We start from the raw sequence: 25,749 nt of genomic DNA, 5'->3' as shown, positions 1-25,749 counted from the left end.
TTAAATTATTGATCAAAGATAGCAAAGTTTGAATTTTGAAATATGTGTGCGCCTTAGAAAAGTGGAAGGAGGGAGTAGTTTTTATGCGATGTTAGTGGACCCCAACGGAGGCTGCTATCTCGGCTATGATAAATAGTTCCTGCAAAAGACGGATCGTGGAAGCATAATATTCAGGGGCTACCACTTCTTCACCGTTCAAATCTTTAAGCATAACACCGCCTCCAACAGCCGTGGCGAAATTGCCGGACAGAAGTTATTCAAGCATTTCTCGATCTCTGTACCCTCTCTCTCAAGTCACATTGTACCCGGCAAACTGCGCTAGCAGCAAGTGCAATTCCTCTCTCCACCACCTCAACAGAAACCAGTGACATTGTCGCTTGTTAGAGGAAGTAAGAGCCATCCTAATCCTCCACCTTACTAGTATCCATAGAATTAAATAGACTATCACACTACAGGTAGTATCCCTAAGTGAGTTACTTATTCTTCATCTGTCTAACGGCCATACGAAGGCACATTATACCACAGTAGTTGCTTCTCTTACGGTTGTGATAACGAAAGCGCAAATTTAGATTGTATTTCAAGTTATTTTTTTCATAATGGAATATGTTGGAATCATATGAATATCAGGGTCACTTTATACCGGTTTTCATAATGGTAGAGGTGGTTAATTTTGATATAGATGGAGAGAGTTACTGCAGACTATTTTAATAATATATTGCAGAGTTGGATAATTTTTCTAAAAATAAATAAATTCAATGATTGTGATAATTAGAACCTATTGGATTGGTGACAGGAAATTTCTAATTTTATAGGAATTTCTAGAATCTTGTTTCTAACCCGTCTCATGAGAATTAGTGCAAAGCCTCTTAAAGAATTAAGAAAAGGCCTACTACTAGATATTCCTTGCCCAAGTATATCATGGGCCTCAACGGGCCTGGCCCCAAAAGAACCTTTTGCTTGCTCCAGCGGCGCACGTTTCAGACTAGCTCCAGCGGCGGTTTCATCACTTGCCGTCGTCGTCTATCTCTCTCTCCTTCCTCATGCCTCGCGCACTCGCAGCTGTCTGCTTCCCCTTTCCGCTCTCGGCTGTGCGGATACACTCCCGGAGAAGGCACCGTCACGGGCACAGGCGGCGGGCCACCGACCCGATCTCGCGGCGGCGATGGATTCCTAGCCGCATCAGGAGCCAGTTCTTGGCCTGCCTTGTGGCCACTCGGGAGCTTCGGTGAATCGTCGAGTTGGGGACCGGCTGGGTCGTCCTCCTCCTCTTCTCAATCCCGATGGGGGGTCGGAATCGGTCGCGTCCTCCTCTCCCTCCGCATGCTGACGGTACGGACGGATGACTTTCACTCATCAGCCCCATGTTCCGATTTGGTTTGTGGGTTCTATCATCCCGTAATCTCTATCTAGGTTACGATCTGTTTCCAACTTGTTCGACCTCGGCGTTTTCTTATCTTGATTCTTGTGGAACGGAGATTTTCTGGTGAGCTGATCACTGATTCGAGCTTTAGATCAGAGTAGCTGTTTTTTTCCCCAACAACATCAGGGTAGCTGATGGAAACTACAACCTACTGCCTCTCAGGCTCTCTCGTCTGGTCTGTCTAAACTGTTAGCTGAAATCGCAGTGTTACAACACGAAGTGTCAGAGAAATACTACCTTGGCCTGGCTATGGCGCATATATATTGGAGGTAGCCACTCCTGTTTGGGGAAACAGTCAAACAGCTAGGAATCTTGAGGGGACTGGGTTATTGCAAAGTGCAGCTGTGCTAATGTATATATATATATATATATGCAGTTAATAACACAAAATAATCTTGATGTTACATGGAAGTACAGATCTATAAAATCATGCATGCAGCGCACTGTTTTCAAGATGTATTTTTAGTGTTTCCCTCTTTTAGTTGGCCACAATTAGAACGGTTCATTTCGCGCTCTGCATAGATCCAATGGTCGGGATCTTCCGGATTCAAGCCTCACTTCGCGCCTTGCGCACCATCTTTGATTACTTTGTCCTTTTTTGCACTTTACCGAAATGGCTAGTCTCAAGTCCCTTCCTGATTAGAGCAAGGCTAATGGCATACGCCTACTGCCGGCTGCAAGGATGCATTCTGGTGGTGGACCTTACATTTACTTAATGCAGAGCAGAAAGCACTGACCAATAGCATGCGCTGCACAACATCTCCGCCCGCTCAAGCGAGCACTTCGCTAGTCGGCTGCTCCCTTCTCTCTCCTATTTTCTCTCTCTTCCATATAGGATCTCAGCCAACTTTCAGTCTTTTATAATACTTGCTCTTAAGCAACCTAGGATTTAATGTGGAGCCCTCCTGCCCTGCATGCAGTAGTGGAGCCCCCCCCCCCCCCCCCCCCCAACATGCCCCCTCCATTTTTCGCGCCATGGGAAGCATAGCTGAAGGTTGAAGAAGGCAAGCAGCAGCTGGGAGCCCATCCTATCTGCCTCTGCTGGCTCTGCCTCTATACTTCTGCCAATGGAGGTATAACCATTGGTCCCAAACATGGTGTCTATCTTTTTCCCAAGCAATAGGACCTTAAAGTTATGGTCTTCTTGAAAATAGGCACATGTTCTCGCTTTTATTCTTGCATGACTAATTGTTATCAATAATTAAATGACATAGTGAACCCAATCATGGAGGAAAGTCCAATTTAGCATGCTATAAATTGACTGTGCAACTCTTTCCTTCGTGTTTGATCTTCTTTAATATGAATTGAAGATAAAGCAAAAAAACATCCCCACAAATTAATGTGTTTATATTCTAGCTCAAGTGTTGTGCGGGGCCATATCATGTTGAGCTTCACTTACGAAAGAAACACCTAAATAGCTTTAGGCTCAGAAGCAAGTCATCCTAGAATGTTGGGTTATATGTGAATAAGCTAATACAACATTTGCTTGAGATATTGTTTAGAATTGTAGTAAGTTTGATAATTTAATTAGGGGTATGGTTTTGGTTTTAAGCTAGGTTAGGGTGGTTTCCAGTACTGTTCAGCTCCAAGAACGCAAAGCTTCATCATACTTGGGCAAAAGGCATATGTATAATGGTACAAAAGTACAAGTTTGGCCTATGATCTTATTTATGAGAAATAGAACAGAATATGTTTAATCAGGATATCAGTATTCAGTGTTGAACATATGATCCTAAACTTTTATATTTCCACTCGAATAGATAAAAAAAGGTAAACTAGATGTTTATTTGAAGTTACGTCCTGAACCTGAACCGAAGAGGCAAGGTCTTGATGAAAGTAGTTTCGTTTTGTTCTTTCTGATGATGGATATTCTCCAAATGTTCTGTTTTGGTTGCTCTAGTATGTAAGATGCTTTTACTGTTCAGAATGTCAGTGGTGTTCTGTCTAAGTTTAGTTGGTGCCTCATGCCGATCTGGTGTTTCCAGCTTCTTTTGTAATGCACTAATATTTGCTTTCTATAAAGGATTATGAAAAATGTTCTCAGAAAATTAGTATACAAAAGTAGCTCGAAAACTCATGTGTTACTTGTAGTCACGTCTCTGGCATATCAGTTTCAGAGCGAGCCATGTAGTGCATTGAAGGGACCAGAAAAAAAAAATCTTTATTTTGTCTTTGAAAATTGATTTTAGTCCGATTGGGTAACCTAAAACAAAACTGAAGAACCGAATATTTCCTTTTCTTATCTCTGCTCCTCGTTTGCTATCTTTTTGCAGGCAGTTGGTTTGAATGCCCCAATGTGGGACCAAACGGGCGACGAGAGCGGGGTAAATAGGAGTCTTTCAAAAATTCTCCGAAAAGGCGATTCCAAATCACTGCTCAATGACACGAGATAACTGGTCACACGGTCATTCTAGGAATGATTAGAATCCTTAACACAAAGGCAACGCAACGCGGAAAGCACGGCCGAGGAAAACTTGCACTGAAAGAGGCAAAACTACCTTTAAAGCACCTTAACTAAGCATACAAAATTAACTAAAATTAGCAAGAATAAAAACCTAACTAAAACTAGCTAATAAAGCAAGCAAGGATTATCAAGGACTAACGACACAAGAACTAATTAATAAAAACTAATGGGCAGGAATTAATCCGGACCATCAATCTCTCTCCGGTGCAGGTTGAGCCGCTTGCTGGGCAGTCTCCTCAGCTTGGGCTGCGTCCGCGCGCTGGGCCGCGCATGCTCTGATCCTTCTGGGCCTGTGGCGCGGACTGGGCCACCTGCCCCACGTCGCCTAGCCCCTCCTGGGCTTGTGGCGCGAATTGGGCCAGCTGCCCCGCCCCCGGCCTGTGCCATCCCCGCGCCTGGACTGCGAGCCAGCTGTGGGCCGCACCTTGTCTGCCCCGCCTGGGCTGCTCCTTGAGAGCCCCCTGGGCCGCATCCTAGGCTGCAAGAGCCGCCCCAGGCCTGTTTTTCCTGGGCCGATTCCGCGCCCCTGCCTGGGCCGCGCTGGCATGCATGTGCTGCAGCAAGCTGAGCGTGCGCCACGTGCGCTAGTGCTGGGCTTATAGATGTCCAAATGAGGCGGGTCAGATGGGCGGCATGAAAAACAGCACTAGAAAACACGACACGAACACAGAACGACACGGTGGGTTTAGTGTCAGTGCAAGCACGACACGGACATAGTGTAGTGCATGGGCCGTAACCCTAGCACGCAGTGCTGTCACGGGCACGACACGGATAATGGGCCGGCACGGACCTGGCACGGTACCTATTTGATATTAGCCGTTAGACCTGATCTACTAGTCGTTAGCCTTATAGGTTTACTAGACCGGGAGCCCACTTAAGACCCGTTACAGTGACCGGCGTATATATGCCACGAACGACGCCTCTCACGCTCACCTCTCGCCTCTCGCTCGCCTCTCCCGCTTCGGCCACCGATCTGCGCCGCCGGCCGCCGATGGACGTTGTCCTGAGCCATTTAGTCTTGCTCCTGTGCTACACCATCGTCCTTCTGCTCGACTCCCCTTCTCTTCTTGTTCTCGGCTGTCAGATCTAGATCGGAGCTGCAGTCCGGCGGTGAAGCTGCATTGCGCCTCCATCGTCGGCCAGGCCCGGCACTATCGCAGGACTTCTTCCCCTACTAGTCCCATCCTCCTCTCCCATCTCCTGTCTCCTCGAATCCGTCTCCAAACCCAAATTTTGAGTGTTTTGAGCCTTTTTGTGGTGGTAGTGCCTGGGCCGGCACTAGCACGGCGTGCTAACCTTGCCGGCGGCACGACACGACACGGTTAAGTGCCTATAGTGTAGTGTCTGGGCCGAGTGGCCAGCACGCAGTGCCGCACGGCACGGCACGACTAAGAGTTAGTGTCGAGTAGTGTAGTGCCGAATAGTGTCAGTGCCAAATAGTTCTAGTGCAGTGTTGGGCCGGGTTGCACGTTTGGACATCTATAGCTGGGCTGCCGCCGGTGGTCCTACACACTAACCGAAACTAGAAAAAGGAGGGAGGGTACGCTTCAACTTCAAATTACTTGCGCAATATTCCATGAATTCGAATGAATTTGACCGTAGATGTGAAGCTATAAGATCTAGCAGATTCAAGAAAAAGATTGTGAAAAGATCAAGTACTCGCTGCGAATGTAGAGAAAAACCGAGCGCCCCTTCCAAGAATGCGATTTGGGAAAACTTCAAATTCAGGCCAAATTCGTGAGAGATTTGAGGGGGAATCACACCAAAGTTGCTCACAAGGACCCTAGCAACAGAAGTCTCCAACAAATTTCACGGGATTTGCGTCGAAACACGATGAACGAAAATCACCTAAAATTCATCCGAAAATGGTGAAAAAGAAAAATGCTCGGGAACCAGGGAAGGGACACACGGAAATTTGAATCTTCAAGCCCGAAGGACATGAGGAGATTAGGGCCTCATTCAAAAAAAAAAAAATCGTTGCACAAACTCTAATCCAAAATTTAAGATAAGAGAGGCTAAAACCTAGGAAGGAGAAAATGAAAAACTTTGGTTAGAGAGATACTCTTCAAACCAGCCATCCCTATCCATATGTGGCGCCCAGTGAAAGATGAAAATACCTCTACGTTAATAACTACGGTACATACCTATGTAGGGATAAAATGGTCCAACTTTTTATAGAAGCATTGGACGGACACTCCGTCTTCATGACTTTGCTTCGCCTCGATGAAAGCTTTGCGATGGCGCTATGTATCTTCCATCTCCAAAATCCGGCCGTGCCGGACGCGCCCCTGTTTTTGATGCCCAAATTGAGAATTCTTCTTGCCTGATGGTTTTAAGGTCCAAACCACCCAAACCGTCCATCTCTAATTGGCCGCCACACGACCTCCTCGATGTCGATACGTATCCAGTCTCTGTCAAGCATGTGACACCCCCATCCCGCTTGACTAGACCGACGCCGTCTTCATCCGTCCATGTACTCTCGCCCCTCAGTGCAACACGTGGATTGCCCGTGACTTCACCTGGACTCCTTGGATCCCTTAGTTCAAGCCCACTCGTATTCGTCCTTCACCGTCTTTGATCCATTAGCACAAACCTTTCGCTTGACCTTCACCGCATCCGTCGACCACCACGTCGCATTCTGCGACTGCAAATCACGAGCCAATAAATATCAAATTTAAACAACGTTATCAATCGCTCATCATCTAAAGGTGACCACAATTAGTCCTCACCCTGATCCAACCTTTTGCTGCTGATAGCTTCTCATACCAGCTCCTCCCTGCACAGAGTCTCCCACCACTACATCAAAGATAAAAAGCGATCAATAGCAGCATTAGAACCATGACGAACTTTGTAGCAAAAAAAACAAGATCATTGCGTGTGAGTTGTCAAAAACAAGCTGAAGCTGAAACACAGTTCAGAGGACATTTTTTTTGTGTGTTGGCTGAGCACTGAACTCTGTGCGAACTGTTTGCATCATGTATATTTTTGCCACGGGATTTACTAATGTCATTGCAAGTACATTATTATATAACTATTTGTGCAGTATATATACACAACGGACACAATACACACATCCTTCGAATTCATATTTGTGCCTGTTGAACTGACTATATTGCTGCAGGCAAATTCTTTGTCAAATTCTCTGTCTACCTAGGTGTGAGCTCCGTGATCGACGTCTGAGGCTCCGAGCATAGCTCTTCCTTCACACGCTCAGCAGTCTCTGAGTAGCTCCTGCTCCTGTCGACATAGGCTGGCCGGTAGGGAGCTTCCAGGGATACCGTGTCGCTGCCGAGCATGGCGACGATCACCGACATAGATGGCCGGTCCGTCGGGTTCTGCTGAACACAGAGCAGCCCAATGTTGATGCATTTCAGAACTTCGGCCATGGGGTAGTGCCTGCCTAGGCTAGTGTCTGTTATTTCTGCTATTGTTCCCTCGACCCAGTGTTTCCACACCTGCAATGCAAGCCATGTAGCAATTCAGCAAGCAGCATCCATGAAAGTGAGAGGAGCAAGGAACAGCACGCCAGGCATGGTGCTTACGAGACAGAAGATGTCTTGAGAATGCAGTGTGTTCAGTGCGTAGTTGTTTCTTCGCCCAGTCACTATCTCCAGGACAAGAACGCCGAAGCTGAACACGTCTAACTTCGTAGAGTAGTGCCCACGCATGGCATATTCAGGAGACATGTAACCGCTGCAGTGAGGATAAATGTTAGTAAAATCCAAAAAGCACAGAGCACCTCTCACCTGAGCCTCTCAAGTGTCATAGAACATTTGGCAGAACAGGAACTTACAGTGTTCCAATGATGCGGCTTGTGGCGTGCCTTGTTTGGTCATCATCAAAAATCTTTGCCAGACCAAAGTCTGAAATCTTGGGTTTCATGTCGGCATCAAGTAAAACATTGCTCGCTTTCAGATCCCGGTGGACTATCGTCGTCTGGGAATGTTCATGCAACTGCAGGCCTCGAGCAATTCCGTTGAGTATTCTGAATCGCGCTCCCCAGTCAAGATTTTTACTTTTATCAGGATCTAACATGCAAAAAGGACACCAACTTTAGCTGCGATTTGAAAAATATGAAAGTTTTTGCCAATTTGGTAGGTTAACCAATTTGTAGGCCAGGAGGAGAGGTACCGAAGATCATGGTGTCCACTGTCCAGACTTTTGTTGGGCATGTACTCGTAGACAAGCAAGTTTTCACCTTCTTCCAAGCAAACGCCGACGATCCTAACAAGATTTTTGTGTTAGGTCCTTTAGTTCTAGGTTTAGCACGAGATCGAGTCTGTGCACTAGATCGGGCATGTGGAAAATGGGTTCTTGTTATGAATACAAGTGAAGCAGAGGTTCTTCCCTAATTCTAGTAGATGAACAAGAGAGGGGTGCAGGAGTAGACCGATACAGGTGGAGCGGAGGCGCGGCTTCTCGTCGACGCCGGATCGGTGATGGGGGGGTTGCCTTTGACGGTACCTGGAGAGGACGACGCGATGGCGAAGAACAACGCCGGTGGAACTTCCCGTCGTCATCAGCGCCCCCTTGCGATCGGACGGGGTTAGGGCTGTCGGTGGGGTTTCTGTAGTGGCTACAATCATCTGACCCCGAATCACGGGACCCCACCTCTCTTTCTATAGAACTATGCGACGGCGGCCCACCAGCCATAACGGGCTGGGCGCCTCCGATTAGGGCGCATCAAGGGTCTGGCCCGATCGTTGGATCGGGCCAAGAGATCAATTCCAACATTCTCCCCCTTGATCTCTTCTTGTTTCTTATTCTTGTTCTTTTCCTGAGCTTGGTCCATCCCATCACAGATCAGTATATAGGGCGTGCCTCGTCATGACAGTTATTACCGTCAGATTAATAGCCACAATCACCTTTCCGTTTTGAAACAAAGTCTTATTCTTGGGCCCTCTTTGTCTAGGAATTATAGGCTTTCCCTTAAACCCATACCGGCTAAGTGTTCTCTGAACACTTTGGGTGGTAGGCCTTTTGTAAGCGGATCCGCTAACGTCTTGCTTGTTCTGACATGTTCTAGACAAATCGTTTGATCCTGGACCTGCTCTATAACAACATAAAACTTAATGTCGATGTGTTTGGCAGCACCACTCGACTTGTTGTTATGAGCACAAAATACTGCTGGCTCGTTGCCGCAGTATAATTTCAGTGGTTTTTCTACGCTGTCGACCACTTTTTATCCGGGTACTAATTTCTTAAGCCATGTGACCTGTCCTGAGGCCTCATAACATGCTACGAATTCAGCATACTGGGTGATGCTGTGACTGCTTGGAGCTTTTCCATGATATCACTCCCTTTTGCAAGAGTGAAGATATATCCAGATGTGGATTTTCTGTCATCCGCATCTCCTGCAAAAGTCTGAATCTGAATATCCTTCTATTTCTAAAGATTCTGATTTTCTATATGTCATCATGAGGCCTGTTGTACCCTTCACATAGCATAAAGCTTTCTTTACTATTTTTCAGTGCTCTATGACTGGATCACTCTGGTATCTGCCAAGTATCCCGATAACAAAATTCAAGTCAGGGCGTGTGCAAACTTGTCCATACTGTAAGCTTCCGACAGCTGAAGCATAAGGCACTGCCTTCATTTGTTCGAGCTCGTACTTGTTCTTGGGACAATGATGTTTCCCGAAATTGTCGCCCATGACTATTGGAGCAGGTGTGGGTTTACTCTTGTGCATACCATATTTCTTTAGTACTTTTCTAGGTATGCTTTATGTGATAATGCCAACACTCCATTTCTTATGTCTTGATGAATCTCAATTCCTAAAATGAATGAAGCTTCACCGAGATCTTTCATATCATAACTTCGAGGACAAGAATTTCTATGTCTCTAATAGTAGATCGACATCATTGCTAGCTAGCAAAATGTCATCCACGTACAGGATGAGGAAAATAAATTTCCCGTTCTTGAACTTTGCATAAATGCACTTGTCCTCTTCATTTTCTTTAAATCCAAACTTTCTTATTGTTTCATAAAATTTCAAATACCACCGCCTTGAGGCTTGCTTCAAGCCATAAATCGATTTCTTCAGGCAGCATCCTAAATTTTCTTTTCCTTCCACGACAAAACGTTTCGGTTGTGCCATATAGACATTTTCATATAAATCCCATTCAGAAATGCCGTCTTTACATCCATCTGATGTAATTCTAGATCATAATATGCCACTAAGGCTATTATTATTCTGAAAGAATCTTTACATGAGACCGGGGAAAATGTCTCATTGTAATCTATCCCTTCTCTTTGCGTACAAACTTTTGCCACAAGCTGCGGTTTAAATCTTTCTATGTTCCCTTTGAAGTCACATTTCATCTTGTAGGCCCATTTGCAGCCTACTGTTTTGGCTCCTTTAGGAATTTCTTCTAAGTTCCAAACTCTATTGGCACTCATATATTTCATTTCATCTTCCATGGCTGCAATCCACTTGGATGAATTCACGCTTCACATGGCTTCTTCAAAAGAGGTGGGATCATCCTCCATTTGAATTTCTTCGCTATTATAGACTTCGTAGTCATCAGAAATAGCTGATTTTCTAATTCTTTGTGGCCTACTCGGGGCCACTGCAACTGGCATTTCTTGAACAGGAGGCTACTGCTGCTCCCCCTCATCTGTGGCAATGGGTTCTATTGGATCTTGAGGAACAGGTTCCTCATTTCCATTTGCTGCCACATCTGGAGAACGGACAATAGGCGTTGGCACTGCAGTTTCCTGCGCTATTGGTGCCACAACAACAGGCAATGAGAAATAAGTCTCTTGAGCCATCGGAGTGGGAACGAATACCCGCTTCTCTTCAAGATCAATTTTTCTAGTTACCATGCTCCCCCTGATCATCTGATCTTCTAAGAAGGCAGCGTGTCTTTTTTCTATAAACTTCATGTGTCTGTCGGGATAGTAGAAGCGATATAGACTTTTCTGGATAGCCAATAAAATGGCAATTGACTGTCGGTGTTTACCGCCAAGCCTGCTCAGGGATACCCTTAGCAGTAGGGTTTGTAGGTAGGGATCGACGGCTCTGGAACTCGATGGTGCAAGAAACACAAAGATTTAGATAGGTTCAGGCCGCGAGTTGCGTAATACCCTACGTCATGTGTGGTGGTTTGTATTGCCTTAGGTGTAGATGTGTTTGGAGGGGGTCCATTCCCGCCCTTATATATCCGGGGGAACATGGTTACATGAAAAGTCCTAGCTGAGTACATTTGAAGTCCTTTTACAATACGATTGGGTAGCATCCTTATACTGCAGCTAGTTCTACGCCTATTCGGGTAGTTACAAAAGGGGTAAGGTACATCTATGAGCTATCACTTACTCTAAAACATTCTATGTCTTTGAGCAGTCCCGCTACCCCGGGTCTGACAAGCCCCCGAGCTCTACGTAGCCGAGTTCTGCAGGCGTCGAGTACTTGGCTGGGCATCTTCGAGTACTTCGAGTAGTCAGAACATCTTTCTGGTTGCTTCTGATTCTTCGAGCAGTCCTTCAAGTACTTCTGATTGCTTCGAGGCTGTGAGGTGCTCAAGCCCCGAAATCTTGATCATATATGGTGTGCGAAGTACTCGCGTTCCATATGGAGTAGCCCCCGAGCCTTAGGTTGAATCGTAGAATTAGGCTGAGGGTCACTTCAGTCTTTTTCTTCTTCTTTATTTTTCAAAAAAATTGAAAAATAAATCTCTGATACATATATTCCGCAGCCCCCAACTCTTTGAATTTAAATCCCTCCATTTAGATTTAAGAATCAATGTAAACTCGTGGCAAAAACTGAGGACTTCCCTGAGAAGGAAAGAATCTGTTGGTATCCCAAATATTCACAAAATTACCCCCGAAAACCGTATAAAGCCGATTGAAAACTTCCAAGGGTTTTACCCCTTGAACTCCTGGCCGCCGTCAAACTCAGATTCACATTCGCCTCTTCTCAGTCAAAATCTAAGAGCCCCTCTTGTAGCCCCCGCGCCAAAACTCATGACTTTGAGATGACTCCCAAGAAGAACAAATCTAAGGTTGAAGAGGAAACTGTCACCAATATGTCCACAGGTTGGCGTAAAAGCAAGATGTCTGAATCACTGGTCCGGGAGTTGGAGAATATGGGTCTCCTCCAAGAGCAGGGCGTGAGCCAATGGCGCGCTGGTGAAGGAGAAGATTACCCTATGGAAGGTACTCTTGAGACCGTTATATTTCGCGATTTTGTAGAATGTGGTCTCGCTCTTTCCGTGTCAGAATTTTTTATAGACTGCTTCAGTTCTGGGGAATTCAATTACACCATCTCACTCCCCAATCCATCTTGCATCTTTCAATTTTTACTCATTTCTGTGAGGCATTCCTTGGAATTCTCTCCCATTTCCACCTTTTTCAACATTTCTTCTTCCTTGTTCCAATCCCTAATGCCACCAATCCCACCGTCGTCAGGGGATGTGAATTGGTACTCCGCCCTGAGAGCCGAGGCGAGTACTTGGCTTATGATCTGGCGGGTAAAGGAGCCGAATGGAAGAAGTTCTAGTTCCATGTTGGGAACTTTGAATCTCCACTTCCAGAAAGGACTGCTGGTGCCCCCCAAGTCCAGGAGAGCTAGTCGAGTAGAGGACCTGGTGGCAAGCAAGTTGAAGCCATTCTTCGTGCAATAGCCATTGTTAAGAAGAAGGGAGTCACTGGAGATCATGTGGTCTTCTCATTTATCAGTCGCCGAACACAACCTCTCCAGCTGCGAAAGCATCCTGCCTTTAGATATGAAGGCACGCAGGATCCCACTAGGATGTCCTCATAGTCAATGGCTCAGTCTGAAGTAATAAAGAGATGCTGCAAAGTACTCGATAACTTCGACAAGTCTTTGACGCTTTCAACACTCTTCTCGGCACAAAATCCTCACGAGAATGCCTAGGTACGTGTTTTGGATACCATGTTGAATACTTGTAGTCAACCATTTGTGATCTTCTGACTAATTCTTGGCCTTTTTTCTGCAAAAAATTATAAATCCTGGTATTGCATGCAACCGACTTCTGTAAATGCTGATTCTGATGACAGCAAGAAATGGAAGGCGACTCCCGGATCAATGTTGCAGAGAAAAGTTTCTCGTCTTGATGCCGGCCAGTAAGTATATAATATTTTGTTGATTTTATCCTCGTTGCCTCAGCTTTCTTATTTAGAATCTTGCTTGGATAGGGTCCAACATCTTCCGGCGCATGAGAAGAATCAAGTCCTAGACTTCCGCAACTGGGTGTCGAGTGGTTCAGAGGGAACTAGTCGATCATCCCCCGAATCCCCTGTAATTGGGTTGATCGAAACCCCAGCTGCTAGTTTGCCCAGTACAGACACAACTGAAAAGCCAAGCGAGCCAACCCTTGAAGCACCTGAACATACTCCAGCTGCTGCTGAAGGAGCCTCCAATGCTGGTGGGTCTGGGAGTAGTGGAGCATAAGGGTCAAAAGGTCCTTCCGTTCGACTGGTACCATTCCAGTCTATGCCTCAGTCAGCCCAGGAAGAGTTGGGAAAGGAACTATTTGATGATCCACTGTTGTCTCTAGACAACATGAAGAAACTTACAGATTATATGCAGTGGAGCTTTAAATTTACCAAGGTGAGTCTTCTGCCGCGACTTGTCTTCGTCGAGTAGTTGTTGATGTCTGACCAGATTCGCCTTGTATGTCTCAGGATGTAGCCAATCGATCTTTCTTGAAGTCTCATGCTTTATATAAGACTGTAGACAATCGAAAGATCTTAGAGGAGCAAAAGGCCATGATTGCCAAATGACTGGATGAAGCCCTTGCTGCTCGGAACAAGCTTTATGAAGCAAGTTAGCAGCATCATCTGGAGGTTTGTGACATGAAGCGCCAGATTAAGAACCTTGAAGAAGAAAGATCAAAGCTTCAAGAAGAAAATTCCAGGCTTCAGAAGCAATTGCAGACTGCCCAAGCCTGTAAGCACTCGATCTTTTGTCTTGATTTTGCTTTGTCATATCAATTTCTGAGATATCTTCCCATCAGGTTCTGCGGAAGACCATACTCGACTAATAGCAGCAGCTCAAGCTCTTGTGGATGTGGTTGATACTGGAGAAGAGTCGTCAAGTAGCAAGTCCTTGGTGGAGTGTTTGGAAGAAGCTCCCCAGAAAATTTTTGATGTTATGACGGCTACTTCCAAGAATTATCTAACCCACATGATAGGAGTTGTCAAGTCATACTTGTCTCAGTATAATTTAGCCCCGATAGCTAAAAGAATAGCTCCCAGTTGCTCTGATGAGAAATTCCGAGAGTATTGTAAGAAATCAGAAGTGATTGCGGAGGAAATTCTGAAGAACAAGGCAGAGTAGACTGCTTGTAATAACTCTTATAATCTTCATTGGATTCTTATCATTGTCCATAATTTGCATCCTGTTGGTGTGTCTTCAGAAGCATGATCTGATACCGTAGGATAATATAAACTAATCGAGTAGAATACTTGAATGAAGTAATCCTTAAAGTTAATCATTTAGGGTGAGTCCCGTCAGACTACCCGATTTGATAAACTTGTAAAGGTATCGATAAACTACTTGAGCAAGCGAGTAGTGTGTCCTTGCCAAGGACTGGAATAATCCGTAAGACAAAACTGTTAGGTATGAACCCCGTCGGGTTGCCCAAGACGTAAATGTCATAGGGATATCCAAGGCTTACTCGAGCAAGGCGAGTAAGGTGTCCTTTAACCAAGGACTGGAGTAATCCTTAAGGCAAAACTGTTAGGTACGAACCCCGTCGGGTTGTCCAAGATGTAAATACCAGAAAAATATCCGAAATTTACTCGAGCGAGGCGAGTAAGGTGTCTAACTTGTAGACTGGAGTAACTACTAAGATTGACCTATTAGGGCGAACCCCGTCGGGTTGTCCAAGATGGACAAAATATAGTAGTATCCACAACGTACTCGAGCAAGCGAGTAGTTTTGCATTTACAGCAATGCTGGAGGTCCTCTTAGTTGACCTGTTAGGATGAACTCCGTTGAGTTACCCAAGATGGACAACTAGTAAATGTATCCATTCACCTTCTCGAGCTAGCGCGAGTAGGTTGCGCCCTTATATTAAGGGCAAGGATGTGGCTTGTATAGTTATCCTAATGAAAAACTGTATAAGCTATCCTGAACTGGGGATGCTGTCAGACGGGGAGATTGCCTTTAATGTAGTCGATATGCCGTTAAGGACCCGTGCTTCATTAAAGAAATCAACTGGCAATACTAGATTGCTCGGTTCAAGGATAAAACTTGCGCAAGTGCTCGATGTTCTAGGAATTCGGTACCTCTTTGCCATCTGCATCAGTGATTCTGTATAAACCTAGTCTTGTAACCTTAGTTACGATGAAGGGACCTTCCCATCTGGAATTTAACTTGTGCGGTCCTATCTCATTCTGAATCTGGCGAAGTACTAGATCTCCAATGTTGAAGGATCTTTGCTGGACATTGCGATCATGATAGCGTCTGACTCCTTGAAGATATCTAGCCGATTGAGTTAAGGCGTTGACTCTGGCCTCTTTGACTGAATCTAACTCCAATTGTCGAGCTTTATCTGCTTCTCCTTCTTGATAGGCTTCTACTCTTTGGGATCTCCACATGATATCAGCGGGTAGTATAGCCTCTGACCCATAGGTAAGGAAGAAAGGAGATTGTCCAGTTACTTTGCTAGGCTGGGTTCGCAGTCCCCAGACTACATGAGGTAGTTCTTGAATCCAATTGCCACCTTTCTTGGTGTTGGCATCATAGACTCTTTTCTTCAAGCCATCGAGTATTAAACCATTGATGCGCTCAACTTGTCCATTTGCCCGAGGATGAGCTACTGAAGCATATTTGACCTCAATGCAGGAGTTGTCATAGAAATCCCAAAAAGATTGTGACATGAAGTTGGAGCCAAGATCTGTAATAATGGTGTGAGGAAAACCAAACCGATGGATAATGTCGGAGATGAAGTCCACTGCTCTATCTGATGAGATCTTGACAATGGGCTTGTACTCGATCCACTTGGTGAACTTGTCGACTGCTACTAGCACATGATTGAATCCTCCTGGAGCGACGGTTAATGGTCCGATCATGTCCAAACTCCAACAGGTGAACGGCCATGATGGAGGGATTGTTATCAAGTTATGTGCTGGGACGTGAGTCTTTTTGCTGAAGAATTGGCAGCCAGGGCACCGTCTGACCAGGTCTTCTGCGTCCGAAACAGCTGTTGGCTAGAAGAATCCTAACCTATACGCCTTGCCGACTAGTGTCCTTGATCCAGCGTGATTGCCGCAAACACCTTCGTGTATTTCTCGGAGGATGTCTTTTCCTTCTTCAAGGGTAACGCACTTCATGAGGATGCCTGAAGCAGAGCGCTTGTATAGGTTGTCGCCAACCAGGACGAACCCCTTGCTACGCCTAGTGATGCGGGCAGCTTCAGCGCTTTTAGGATCGACGTGCGGTGGAAGCTTGAACTCCTTGATGAAGTTGATAAACTGAGTCTGCCAATCTTCTTCAATCATCAGCACTTCTCTGACTGTGACCGGGGCCTCCGTGTCAGTTGCTTGTTGGCTTTGTTCCTTGACTGATGGGTGGTGAAGTTCATGGACAAAAACTCCTGGTGGAACAGCTGCTCGAGTGGACCCAAGTTTGGAGAGGACATCAGCTCCCACGTTGTTGTTGCGACCAACGTGGTGGATTTCCAATCCTGAGAACTTGTTTTCAAGCTTTTTGATTTCTGCAATGTATGCGTCCATTGTATCCTTGTTGATGTCCCATTCTTTATTGACTTATTGAACGACGAGTAGAGAATCGCCGTAGACAAGTAGTCGCTTGATGCCGAGAGATACTGCTAGTCGGGGGCCGTGTAGCAATGCCTCGTATTCAGCTTCATTGTTGGAGACTTTGAACAAGATTTGGAACACATACTTCAATTGTTCTCCCTTGGGGGAGATGAACAAAACTCCTGCGCTGTCTCCGTCGATCTTGAGTGAGCCATCGAAGTACATCACCCAATGCTCTGGAATGTTCTGGGGTGCTGGAATTTGATTTTCCCGCCATTCAGCCAAGAAGTCGACTAGTGCCTGTGACTTGATTACTGTTCTTGGCTTGAAGTTGATTTCCAAGGCTCCCAGTTCAACTGCCCACTTTGAGATTCGTCCAGTGGCATCCCGATTGTGGAGTATATCCCCCTATGGGAAGTCAGTTATGACTGAGATCTTGTATTCATCGAAGTAATGCCGGAGCTTCCTGGAGGTGATTAGAATTCCATACAGAAGTTTCTGAATTGATGGATATCTAACCTTTGATTCAGAGAGTACTTCGCTAATGAAGTAGACTGGTCTCTGGACACCGTAAGCGTGGCCTTCCTCTGGGCGTTCGACTACTATCGCCGTACTGACTACATGGGTAGTCGCAGCGATGTAGAGAAGTAATTCTTCACCGGGTAGTGGAGCTGTTAGAATCGGCGGTGACTGGAGATGATGCTTGATATTCTCGAGTGCTTCCGCGGCTTCTGTAGTCCACTCAAATTTATATTGTCGCTTTAGGAGTTTGAAGAAGGGTAATCCCCGTTCGCCAAGCCTGGACAAGAATCGATTCAAGGCTGCCATGCAGCCTGTAAGCTTCTGGACGTCCTTGATGGTAGCTGGAGCATCCATGGCCATGATGGCATTGATCTTCTCTGGATTAGCCTCAATTCCTCAGTACTGACGATGAATCCGAGTAGTTTTCCAGAGGGTACACCAAAGACGCACTTGGTTGGGTTGAGCTTCCAGTGGAATTTTCGGAGGCTGTTGAAGGTCTCTTCTAGGCCAGTAATGAATTGATTCTGGGTCTTCATTTTGACAACGACGTCGTCAACATAGGCTTCAACATTGTGATGTAGCTAATCGGAGAAGCATAGCTGTATCGCACGCTGGTAGGTAGCGCCAGCATTCTTCAACCCGAAGGACATGGTCTCGTAGGCGTATGCCCCGTAAGGGGTGATGAAGGCCGTCTTGATTTGATCTTCTTCTTTTAGGGCGATCTGATAATACCCTGAGTAGCAGTCGAGGAAGGATAATAGGACACATCCTGCTGTCGAGTCGATTACTTGATCAATATGTGGTAGCCCGCAAGGATCCTTCGGGCAATGCTTGTTTAGATCAGTGTAGTCGACGCACATCCTCCACTCGTTGTTGTTCTTCTTCTTGACGAGCACAGGGTTGGCCAACCAATCAGGGTGGTAGACTTCCTTGATGAACCCTGCTGCGAGTAGTTTTGCCAGCTCTTTTTTGATGGCTTCTCGCTTGTCTGGTGAGAACCGCCGTAGCCATTGCTTCTTTGGTGTGGCGTTAGGGTCGATCTTCAAGGCATGCTCGATCAACTCCTTGGGCACCCTTGGCATATCCGCTTGTTTCCACGCGAATACGTCTCGGTTAGCCCTAAGAAAGTTTACGAGCTCGAGTTCCTATTTGTCACCCAGTCCTGCTCCGATGATGGCTATCTTGGAGTCGTCTCCCTTGGTGCCCACATCACCAGTTGCTTTAACCGATGATTGGCTTTGCTTTTTAGAAGGCATCGACTCCTTGAGGGAGAGTTCCTTAGCAGCAGCAAGTATTTCGCTGACAGAGCTAGGAACCCGGATTGTGGCCGTATGATCTATTGCTTCCTTGTCACATTCGAAAGACTTGAGGAGGTCTCTGCGTAGTGAAAGGACTCCTGTGTTGCCTGGCATCTTGAGGAGCAGGTAGACATAGTGCGGCACTGCCATGAACTTGGCTAGTGCAGGTCTTCCCAAGATAGCATGGTAAGAGGACTCAAAGTCGGCTACTTCGAATTTGATGTACTGTGTCCGGAAGTTCTGTTCTGTACCAAATGTGACTGGGAGAGTAACCGAGGCAATTGGTGTAGAGGAATTCCCGGGGACGATACCGTAGAACGGAGCCTTGCTTGGGGGTAAGCAGGCTCATATAGTTGAGGCCTATCTTTACCAATGTGCTTGCAAAGATCAGGTTGAGCCCACTTCGGCCGTCGATGAGTACTCGAGTAAGCTTGGAGCCCTGAACGACTGGATCGAGTACTAGCGGGAACTTTCCAGGTTTAGAGAAGCTGGTCCACTGATCCTTCCTGGAGAAGGTAATGGGGACCTCGCTATATTTGAGTGGCCTCTGAATTGTTGGCTCGACTGAGAGGATCTCTCTGAGTAGGAGCTTCTGAGCTCGCTTAGAGAAGCTAGGATCTCCTCCAAATATGACGTTGACGACATTTTGGTGCTGTTCGAAACCATCAGGGTCTTTCTTGTCATCTTCATCATCTTTGGCTTGTTCTTTCTTTGGAGCAGTAGCAGGTGCCGACTGGAAGGATTTGCGCAGGATCGTGCACTCCCACATCGAGTGGTTGCTCTTGGGGTGGATTGGACATCTTTTGTTGTGAAGGATCTTGTCGAACTGGTCCTGTGGCTTGTCGCCCTTCTTACCATGCAGTGTGCAATCCGTAGTGCCGATAGTGTCGTCAGGCTTACGCTTACGCGTAGGATCCCGCTGGTTGCTGGGCCCTCCACGGTCGTTGTGGCGCTTCCCGTTGTTGTCATTGTTGCGGCGGGGAAAGCGACTGCGTTCTTGCTCCTCTTCATCTGCCCAGCGCTGCATCATGTCACGTAGACCTACCACCGTTTATGCCGATTACGCCCAAAGTCGCGGTATAGTTAATGGACGGTGATGCCGCTCTGGAAGTAGTCGATGACGTCGTCGTCGGCGATGTTGGGGATGGTAGCTCTTGTGTCGAAGAAGCGCTTGACATAGGATCTGATCGACTCGCCTTGCTCCTGCTTGATCATGGATTGGGCGTGGCGAGTAGCTACTCGATGTAGCGACCCTTGGAAGTTGTCGACGAACGCCTTCTTGAGGTCCTCCCACGAGTGGATTGACTCGCGCGCCAGGCTTTCGAGCCATGTGAGGGGTGCGGGCTCCAGAGCCATCGGGAGGTAGAGGACCTTGGTGTTGGTATCTCCCCCTGCAACACTAATAGCGGTCGAGTATAAACGTAACCATTGAGCAGGGTCTTGCTTACTGTCGTACTTTTGGATGTTCGTAGGCTTGAAATCCTTCGGGTACTCGATGTTGTCGAAAGCCTTGCTCAGGGCTTGGAAGCAGTCGGAGTTGTCCGCAAGTTGCGCTCTGCATCTTGCATTGATGATGTCCCGTGCATCCACAATGAAATCGGCTACTTCTTCCCTATTGTTCCCACTGTTGTTGTTGTTGCAGTTTGGCTGAGGGCCAGGAGCTTGATTTGCTTGTGGTTGGCCACCTCTGGGGCGATGACTACTCGCAGCTTCCTGATCCTCTTGGTTTCTTCGGTTCTGCTATTCCTGCTGCTGTTGACGCTGGTGGCCTCCGGGGGTACGGCTTGCTTGAGGTATTGCTGTTGCAGTAGCCCTTGATCGCGTACCGTGAAGCGAGGACAGGGGGTTCTGTCTCTCGAGTTGTTCAATAGCGTTTTTGGTGAGATTTATGACTCGTTCCAACTCGGGATTCTGGGGCATCGTTATGAGTCGCAGGGTTGCTTATGTCATTGCGGCGATTGGTGTTCTGAAGATAGGATCCGCAACATTGTTGAATTCGTTGTTGAGGTTGCATTGCGGGAGATGAGCATGTTCGGCCGCACGAGTCTTGCGCACTTCTTTGCGTTGATTCCTTTCCCTGCGGGCTGTACGAGTGACTTCGTCTTCATCAGCTGGAGCGTCTTGGGTCAGATTGTCTGCTGAGATCTGATCCAAAGCTTCGTTTGGATCATGGAGGCTTGGAGCTCCCCCGGGCTGGATGATTACCGGAACCAAACACTCGTAAGAGAAGCTTTCCAGGTCTGATTCGTAATCAGCTAGGACAGTTCCACCGGAGCCAGTTTCCCTCTCGGTTTCGAGGGGAGTGCCGTGTTGAAACGGGAGATCATCAATGCTGGTAACTTCTTGCAGGTTGTCGAGTAGTTCTGCGAGGGTATGACCTCGGCAAGATTTGAGTTGCATCTTAGCCAGCGTATTGGTGATGAAATCCAGGCTGTCTTGAGGTGACTCGACTGGATCTAGGTAAACGTCAAAAACGGGTGCCTCCCGGCTAGCGGTGGCTGATTGGTTTTTGACGTGAAGTAGGCGATCCAAGCTATTTTCATAGGAGGATCTAGTCATCTGTTTGTAAACAGACGATGAATTACGAAAACCAAAGATGGGTTGCATTATAAGAGTCTCAATCCGAGTGGATTTCGGTTTGAGATCAATCTGAGTCCGAATAGATCTCGAGTTGTTTTCGAGTTTCGGCTCGATCTCCTTGGCGAGGTCGGGAAGCAATATAATGCTGCGATCATGAGATCTGGCGAGCTTGTTGGAGTCTTCCGACGTGGAGCTCTTCGGCGTGGGAGAGTTGGTTAAGTGGCTATCGAAGCCGCCTGAACCATTGGCGACGCAGACCCACGAACCGAAGATGAAGGTGGCGCCTCTGGGAGGCGTCATGGTGCTGAAAGCGAAACTGGCCATCGAACTCGCCGAGTCCCCTACCTGGCTCGCCAGCTGTCGGTGTTTACCGCCAAGCCTGCTCAGGGATGCCCTTAGCAGTAGGATTTGTAGGTAGGGATCGATGGCTTTGGAACTCGATGGTGCAAGGAACACAAAGATTTAGACAGGTTCGGGCCGCGAGTTGCGTAATACCCTACGTCCTGTGTGGTGGTTTGTATTGCCTTAGGTGTAGATGTGTTTCGAGGGGGTCCCTGCCCGCCCTTATATATCCGGGGGAACAGGGTTACATGAAAAGTCCTAGCTGAGTACAATTGAAGTCCTTCTACAACACGATCGGGTAGTTTCCTTGTACTGCAGCTAGTTCTACGCCTATTCGGGTAGTTACAAAAGGAGTAAGGTACATCTATGAGCTATCCCTTACTCTAGAACATTCTATGCCTGTGAGCAGTCCTGCTGCCCCAGGTCTGACACTGACTATCTTGGGATCTAATTTTTCAGTGTTTGGATCAAATACCTTAATCTCAGCTGGACAGCCCCACACGCGAAAATGATTAAGCAAGGGTTGTCTTTCTGTCCATAATTCATACTTCTGACCATATCCATCAGGGTACGGTTTCTTCTTTCTGCTACTCCGTTCTGCTGAGGCTCGCCCGGTGTCAAATACTGGGCAACTATGCCATTTCCATAAGGAACCTCGCAAAAGGTCCAGGAACTTGGTCATAAGGGGTGTGCCGACCGTAGTACTCCCCCCCACGGTCGGATCTTATTATCTTGATCTTTAAATCATGTTGATTTTCTACTTCTGCTTTAAATATCTCGAATTTATCCAATGCTTCCGATCGTTCTTTATTTTCTTAGCAAATTTTCTTTAATGCAATCAATACATTGTTCTAATTCTGAAAATTCTAATGGCGGAAGAATTGATGCTTTCACTAAGCGCTCTATTCTCCTCCTCGAAATATGGCCTAAACGACAGTGCCATAACGACGAGATTTCATCAATTCGTTTGTGTTTCTTTGTAACATTCTCATATGAGGAAGAATTCTTATTCTTAGAACTTGCAACATTCACATTCTCTGATAATGAAAGCAAGTATATCTTGCCTTGTCGGAAGGCAAGACCAACACATTCTTTATTAAACTGTATTTCACACTTGCCATCACCAAAATGACAATCAATAGAGTCATCATCTGATCGTGACACACTTATCAAATTTCTTTTGATTTGTACTAGATGGGAAAATTTTCTTATTGTTCTGATAGTTCTTATTTTTCTGCTGAAAATGGAAGACAAGCTCACCTCCATTGGCAGCCTTGAGTCTATCCTATTTTTGACTACACATGGTAAACAGTTTCTCAACGTTCCTATTTTCTGGCTGAGTGTTCTAAGTCAAATGAAAAGTCAGAAAGTCCTTAGGAATAGACTTGAACACCAGCTGAACAATGAAGGCATCTGGAAGAGGCATGTTCATTGTCTTAAACTTGTTTGCCATGTGGCTCATTTCTAGAATCTGTTATCTTGTTCCACCGCCAGCATATTTCATGGTCATATGCTGCTCAGCCAAAGTGGCAGCATAAGCTTGGAAGAATCATCAAACTGACTCTTCACCATTGCTAGATACTCAATAGCGGTGGCTCATTCTGGAATTATCACTCTTATACCATCTGAAATGGTACCTCTGGTGATCATCAGGCACATGCGGTTTGAAATATTCCAACGTGCCTGCTGAATTTTCTATTTTGGTCCAAGCAATGTCATGGGCTTTCTGTCGAATAGCCCATGCATCGTCTGCTTTGTTCTGAGCCCTTACAGGATTTTCTAGTTCTTCTGGAGCTGGCATTATGATGGCCAAATCTATATTAGTCATCGCCAGAGCAATTGGTAACTTATGAAAATCATTTCCCATAGTTCTGGCCATTTAATTCTGGAATAGCATTCACATATGATATAGCATTGGATCACAAAATTCGGAAATTTGAGTAAAAATTCAAGATAACGATAATGACATGTTTAAATTTAACTTTGGTCAAAATTCAAACATACAATATTCTGTGCATCAAGTCTAAATCACCTTTGGGCAGAGATAAAAAAATACATAAAATTTCTGGACAAGATTATAATATTGCAACATCAACTTTGGTCAGAAATTACAATATTATAATTCATAATATTCTGTGTTCAAGTCAAAATTCTATATTCAAAATTCAAATATACAATATTATGTGCATTAAGTCTAAATCACCTTTGGGTAGAGATAGAAAAAATGCATAAAATTTTCTGGTCAAAATTATGATATTGTAATATCAATTTTGGTCAGAAAGTACAATATCATAATTCACAAAATTCCGTATTCAAGTCAAAGTTCTATATTCCTCGTATTAATTATCTCGTTGGTTCAAATTAACACAGAGGAAATTCACAATTCTTCGCAGCGGAAATACGTGAAATTCTAAGTATTCATGAAAATGTTTCTGTAATTTTCTGCTCTTTAAATAATACACATTGGTGTATTTATTTACAGAGTGTAAATTCTAATCTAAATTCGTATTCAATGTTGTTTCTGGAAAATAAAAAGGAAAAACTCATTCTGTGTTCTTTGTTCGGCCCAAACCGGAATTTTGCCCAAGGCCCAATCTTCGCAGCCACTCCCACGCGTGCCCAGGCCGCAACCTGGGCCTCGGCCGCGATTTCGGCTAGCGCTCGGCTCCCTCTTGGGCCAAATTCGGCCCATCGGCCGCCGGAGAGCCGCCGACCGTCGGATCACATCCGACGGCTCCCCGGAGCGTCCGGCCGATCAAAACCGGCCTCTCGGCCGTCCGGGGCACACCCTAGCCCCATTTCGGCCGCCTCCCTTTCTGTTCCGTGTCCGGCGGCAGCGCCGCCGCCGCCGACTCTCGTCGGCGCGCCGCCGGGTCTTGATGCCGGCCGCATCGGCAACCTCTTCTGTTCTTTCTTGTCCCCCGTCTGCAGCACACACCATGCGAGCACGGAGTGGCCACCAGCGGTCGGGTGGACGCAGGAAGATGACCGGCGCCGCCGCCGGCCCCTCGCCGGTGCGCGCGCGCTCACCCGTGTGGGAGCGCACCATCGTCGAGTGGCCTGACGGTGGTGCCCTTTCAAGAGCCCGCGCGCACGGGTCACGGCGGCGGAGCTCGGTTCTATGCCACGCCCCGACGAGCAGCGGCGTGAGGTCTCTGACCCGCGCAAAGCGCAGTGGTTCTTGGCCGGGAAAGGTAAGTTCCTCCCCTTTCCCGAGGTTCTTTTCTAGGGCTAGGGTTTCGGGATCTTGGATTTCAGTCGCATTTTCTTGATTCGATTCGATTCGATTTGCTTTCTTTCTTTCTTCTCTGGATCTTTTCCCCAACCGGATCAATGCACAAGAAAGGCGACTGATACCATTGTTAGGTTCTTTAGTTCTAGGTTTAGCACGAGATCGAGTCTGTGCACTAGATCGGGCATGGGGAAAACGGGTTCTTGTTATGAATACAAGTGAATCAGAGGTTCTTCCCTAATTCTAGTAGATGAACAAGAGAGGGGTGCAGGAGTAGACCGATACAGGCGGAGTGGAGGCGCTGCTTCTCGTCGATGCCGGATCGGTGATGGGGGGTTGCCTTTGACAGTACCTGGAGAGGACGACGCGATGGCGAAGAACGACGCTGGTGGAACTTCCGGTCGGCATCAGCGCCCCCTTGCGATCGGACGGGGTTAGGGCTGTCGGTGGGGTTTCTGTAGTGGCTACAATCATCTGACCCCAAATCACGGGACCCCACCTCCCTTTTTATAGCACTGTGCGACGGGGGCCCACCAGCCATAACGGGCTGGGCGCCTCTGATCAGGGTGCATCAAGGGTCTGGCCCGATTGTTGGATCGGGCCAAGAGATCAATTCCATCGTTTTGTGCTGCAGCTTAGCTATCAAAGCTAGCTCATTCTTCATCTGCCCTAGTCCTTGTGTTGTGCTCTCAGAAAGCCTCTTGACTGCTACTTCTTGTCCATCTGGCAGAGCACCCTTATTGCGAGTACAACTTTTTACTAGTTGGTCATCCACGGGCTGTTTGGAATTGTACTGAAAAAAAATATCTTGTATCATTTTGCAAATGAGAGACGACGACATACCTTATTATAAACAACACAAAATCCTCCTTCACCAAGTTTGTTGTTTTCATCGAAGTTGTTTGTTGCTGATTTAAGCGTGGATAGACCAATAAATAAATATGGACTCAAAACTTTCCATGTCTTCTACTTTTACTGCATCCATTGGAGTCCAATAAAGATTACTAGAACAAGGTATATGAATTTGTATTACTGCAATATCAAGCGGACTTACCGAAAAGTGACGTTTTTCTTGGTGACCTCTTCTTCCGCCAAACCCAAAGGGGGCAATTAGTGTAAGTGTGAATAGTCCACCCAATACTGCAGGCGTTATTATTGCAAG

The 25,749-nt window shown here is 46.5% G+C and overlaps 1 protein-coding gene across 1 annotated transcript; it reads right to left on the bottom strand.

The window, feature by feature from the left end:
* Nucleotides 1-6,426: 6,426 nt before the first annotated feature.
* LOC120685317 (cysteine-rich receptor-like protein kinase 6) lies at nucleotides 6,427-25,334 on the bottom strand. Its single transcript, XM_039967160.1, has 7 exons — nucleotides 25,216-25,334; nucleotides 8,035-8,125; nucleotides 7,678-7,912; nucleotides 7,427-7,577; nucleotides 7,035-7,339; nucleotides 6,614-6,680; nucleotides 6,427-6,528 (listed from the first exon to the last, which is right to left on the bottom strand). Exons 1-7 carry the CDS (start codon nucleotides 25,249-25,251, stop codon nucleotides 6,427-6,429), a joined length of 987 nt encoding a protein of 328 aa, XP_039823094.1. The 5' UTR covers nucleotides 25,252-25,334.
* Nucleotides 25,335-25,749: the final 415 nt, after the last annotated feature.

Source organism: Panicum virgatum, chromosome 8N (genome assembly GCF_016808335.1).
Source record: "Panicum virgatum strain AP13 chromosome 8N, P.virgatum_v5, whole genome shotgun sequence".
Taxonomy (NCBI): Eukaryota; Viridiplantae; Streptophyta; class Magnoliopsida; order Poales; family Poaceae; genus Panicum; species Panicum virgatum.
The sequence above is the reverse complement of the archived record's forward strand: the minus strand, read 5'-3'. Positions and strand labels throughout refer to the sequence as shown.